This window comes from Trichechus manatus, unplaced genomic scaffold (assembly GCF_000243295.1).
Source record: "Trichechus manatus latirostris isolate Lorelei unplaced genomic scaffold, TriManLat1.0 scaffold00092, whole genome shotgun sequence".
Classification (NCBI taxonomy): domain Eukaryota; kingdom Metazoa; phylum Chordata; class Mammalia; order Sirenia; family Trichechidae; genus Trichechus; species Trichechus manatus.
In genome coordinates this window covers 4,467,156-4,471,116 of record NW_004444028.1, presented here as the reverse complement: position 1 = coordinate 4,471,116, position 3,961 = coordinate 4,467,156, and the positions used below count along the sequence as shown (strand labels likewise).

General features: G+C 41.0%; 1 protein-coding gene across 3 annotated transcripts in view; it reads right to left on the bottom strand.

Moving 5' to 3' along the window:
• The window catches only part of TBCCD1 (TBCC domain containing 1), a 25,572-nt gene that overhangs the window by 13,899 nt on the left and 7,712 nt on the right, over nucleotides 1–3,961 (bottom strand). For all 3 annotated transcript variants that reach the window (XM_004382253.2, XM_023736789.1, XM_023736788.1), the window contains one exon: nucleotides 2,606–2,761. In XM_004382253.2, the coding sequence (XP_004382310.1) occupies nucleotides 2,606–2,761 (156 nt within the window). The remainder of the gene's footprint in view (nucleotides 1–2,605; nucleotides 2,762–3,961) is intronic.

Here is a 3,961-nt window from a genome sequence, read left to right as displayed (position 1 = left end):
AAAAAATCAGCCACTGAAAACCCTATGGAGGATTGTTCTCCTCTGACACATGGGTTCATCATGAATCAGAGTCAAGTCAATGGCAACTGGCAGGAAGCATGGTGAGAAGTGGCAGCTCAAGTTAAAATGGCAGGCAGGAACCAATCACGACAGGCCTTGTATGAAATACTAAAACAAAAACACTTTATTTTGTGCGTGCCAGGGATTTTCAAACTATTTTTAAATAGTATACTTTTTTTTTTTTCCTGTTAAATAAACTCTCATTTGGATGCCAAAGAAAACTGGTCAAGCCAGAGTGGTCCACAGCTCACCTGCTCTTCCTCCCTCTGGCTGCATCCCCCTCCCTCCTAGCAGGCCCTAAGGAAGGTCCACAGGGTACAGCTTGAAAACAACAATGACAGTGAGGATTCGCTGACAGAGTTTAAACAGGTGATGGACATAATCAGATCAGGAGAAAGATGTGGCAGTTTATAATTAATTCCTAAAATTAATTAAAGATGTGGGAAGACTATAGCCTTGGGAACCCTATGGGGCTGTTCTACTGTCCTATAGGGTCACTATGAATCAGAATCAACTTGACAGCAGTGGATTTGGGTTTTTTTCTGGCTTTTTAGAAAGTCCAGTGCGGTAGGTAGATTGTAGACTAAAAGCAGGGTGACCAGCTAAGGCCTAATTACAAAAATCAAGGCAAAAAACAAGTGACCAGGATCTGCATAAGGGGAAGAAAAGGGACAAGGTGAAGAGTTATTTTGGAGACAGAATCAGTAAGACTTGACAACTAACTGGGTACAGGTGATGAGAGACGGTGGCTGGTGTAATTTCACTGGCATAAAGAGTACAAGTTAACTCAAGTGAAAGGAGGGTTTACTTGTAGGGATACACAGTAGTCTCCCAAACTGAAGTACAGGCGGGCCTCATGAGACCTGGGAAAGCATCTGAGCCTGGTTCTCTCAGGGGTCAGTGTCGCTCTGCATGTCTCTGCAATTCTCTTCTTCTTCTCGAATGACAAGCATCCTGTGTTTGGCTGGTTCTCTCAGAGTTTCTAATCCCTCATAACCCCAGGTCACTTATGATTAACCACTGCCATCGAGTCGATTCCGACTGATGGCGACCCAACAGGACAGAGCAGAACTGCCCCATAGGGTTTCCAAGAAGCAGCTGGTGGATTTGAACTGCCGACCTTGTTTAGCAGCCCAGCTCTTAACCACTGCACCACCAGGGCTCCTCACTTATGATACACAGTGGCAATTTTGGTCCCAACGCTACATGAGCTTTCAGTTCAAGCACCCATCACCAACTGGTAATTTCTTTAGTCCCTGGGGGGACTGATTGTCCCAGGTCATCATTTCAAATCAGACTAATTGCAAATGCACACCAAGGAATGGGCTGCTTTAGACTAGTTCCATCCCAGTTCTAATCAGCTGTTGGGAGGGGTCATGATACAGCAAAAACCAGTCATCACTTCCGTGCACCAAGCCCTATGCTAATATGTTACTGAATTTCACAGCCATTCAGAAATAGGCGCTACTGCCCTCATTTAGAGAGGAACAAGGCCCAGAGAAGGTAACCGACTTGCCTAAAATCACATGACTGTTAGGTGGTGAAGCCAGATCTGACTGCAGGAAGCAACCTTCTGTCAAAATACAATCTCTTGACAGTACCCCTTCAGCAGGAACTACCTGTGGAGAGAGCTGGCAATCTGGACTTGGACATGCTGAGTTTAAGGTACCGACAGGGCATTTATGTGAAGAGGTAAATATGAGGCAAGAACTCTAGGATGGAGACAAACTCAGGAGTCACTGAGCTCTATGAAGTCACGGGAGTAGACAGAATTACGCTGAATGTGTACATCAGGTGAGAAGCAAAGAACACCCCTGGCAGAACCTGAGGGAAGAGTGGCAGGTAAGGGCCAGAAGGAGAGGGATGCGGGAAGAAGTGTGAGAAGGAAGACTCAGAAGCAGAACCTGGAGGGTGTAGCTATGAAATGTATGGGTGGGCAGATTTATTAAAAAGGAGGTTATAAAAGTGCAAAATAATGAAGAGGATTTTTTTTGTTAAGCCTCTAAACATTTTTAAAAAGCCTGCACAGTAATACTGAGAGCTATGTTTTACTTAAATTTTTTCAAAATAACTTTCACAAAAACAGGTAAAATATTTTCTTTATAAAAAGCGAAGGAAAGAAACAACAAGACATTTTCCAAAACTCACAATGTGAAGCAGTTAAATTTAGCTGCTAGGTTCTCACGTTATATATAATTACTTAAGCATGATGAGGCAATACGAGAAAGTATTTTCATGGAAACTTTCTTCAGCAGATTTCAACAGATTTTGCAAACACCACATCCTCTTGTTTATCTTGTTAAATAAGCAGATTCAAATTCATTAACATTTGGAAAAGATGGGAATGCTAGCAAGAGGGATATGCCCAAAAATCATGTGATTTTTGTGTTAGTGAAGGAACTTAAACCACTGATTAAGATTACACACATTGATTTTGCTTTATAATTGAAAAAAAAAAAAGTCATCAAATCAAGATAAATTTTGATGAAGATGAACCACCTTCCTTACAAAGTGTCCCTTTCAGAGAAGAAGATTCCAGCAGTACCTTATCATGACAAGTGGGTTTTTCAGTCACGTGAGGAGACTGACATCGGTTTCTGGGACTAGGCCACTCCTCCCCAATCAAAGACGTCCTCAGCGAGACCTTGTTTAACTGCTGCGTGTATAAGAAGAGCAAAAACTGCAGGGTGTCCACGGAAAGCTGTCCAAGAAGGAAATAAATTATTACCACATGTCCTGAAACCACAATTACTAGTCTACAACTAAGTAGATATAGTAGACTAAATTCACAGCAGTTTGCTGACACTAAAAAAAAATTTTTAGGAAGATTGTGTGCATTTGATACATATGTCTCTGATACCCAGATATAGGAATTCCTAAAATTAATTAAACTGAATCAATTATCTTCCCAGAAAGCTGTGTAGAATCTATGGCCATAAAAATTCTCTCCCAAAACTGATGAAGGGGAAAGGATGAAGTACATAGTTTTTTAAAGTACATTATTTCAGAAGTTTAGAGAAAAAAAGAAAAAAAAAAAACCTTTACTACTCTGAATAAGCAAATGAATAGATGGAAGAAGGAAAGTTAGTTAGGGCATAGGGGCTGGTTTAAGCTAGGGTTCACAGGCCTATCAAGAAAGTTTACGATATAAGTGAAACCCCTGAAATTATATGCAATTTTTTTGGAGTATGTGCATTTTGTGGTGAGGGCCTTGGATTTTCGCCAAATTCTCAAAGGGTTGTTTGACTAAAAACAAACAATTTCTGGTCTGACAGATGTTTATAAGTAATTCTTATATGAGGATGGGTATGGTTTGAACCTCACTATTTGAAGTTCATGATTACCCTCATATACCCTTTCCCATACACATATAAACCCAAAACACCAAACCTGTTGCTGCGGAGTCAATTCCGACTCACAGTGACCCTATGGGACGGAGTAGAACTATCCGATAAGGTTTCTAAGGAGTGGCTGGTGGATTCAAACTGCCGACCTTTTGGTTAGCTGCCAAGCTCTTAACCACTGTGCCACCAGGGCTCCATAAACATATAGGAGAGGCAAAAAAAAAGTGATGTAATACATCTGGGTCTACCAGGCTAAAAAGCATTATCACCTCAGGAACTTAAAAATACATTCTCAGGAGCCACTCGGACCTATTCAATCAACTTTGAGCGTGTTGCCCCCATGAAGCTGTATTTTTTATTTTTACTTTCTTAATTAAATTTTTTACTTTGCGGTATCTATAGCTTCCCATGCAGTTGTGAAAAATATTACAAACATCCCATGTAACCTTTGCAAAACTATCATAGAGTATCACAACCAGGATATTGATACAGTTAAGATACAGAGCATTTCCAACAACACAAGGATCCTCACGTTGCCCTCCTACAGCCACACTCAC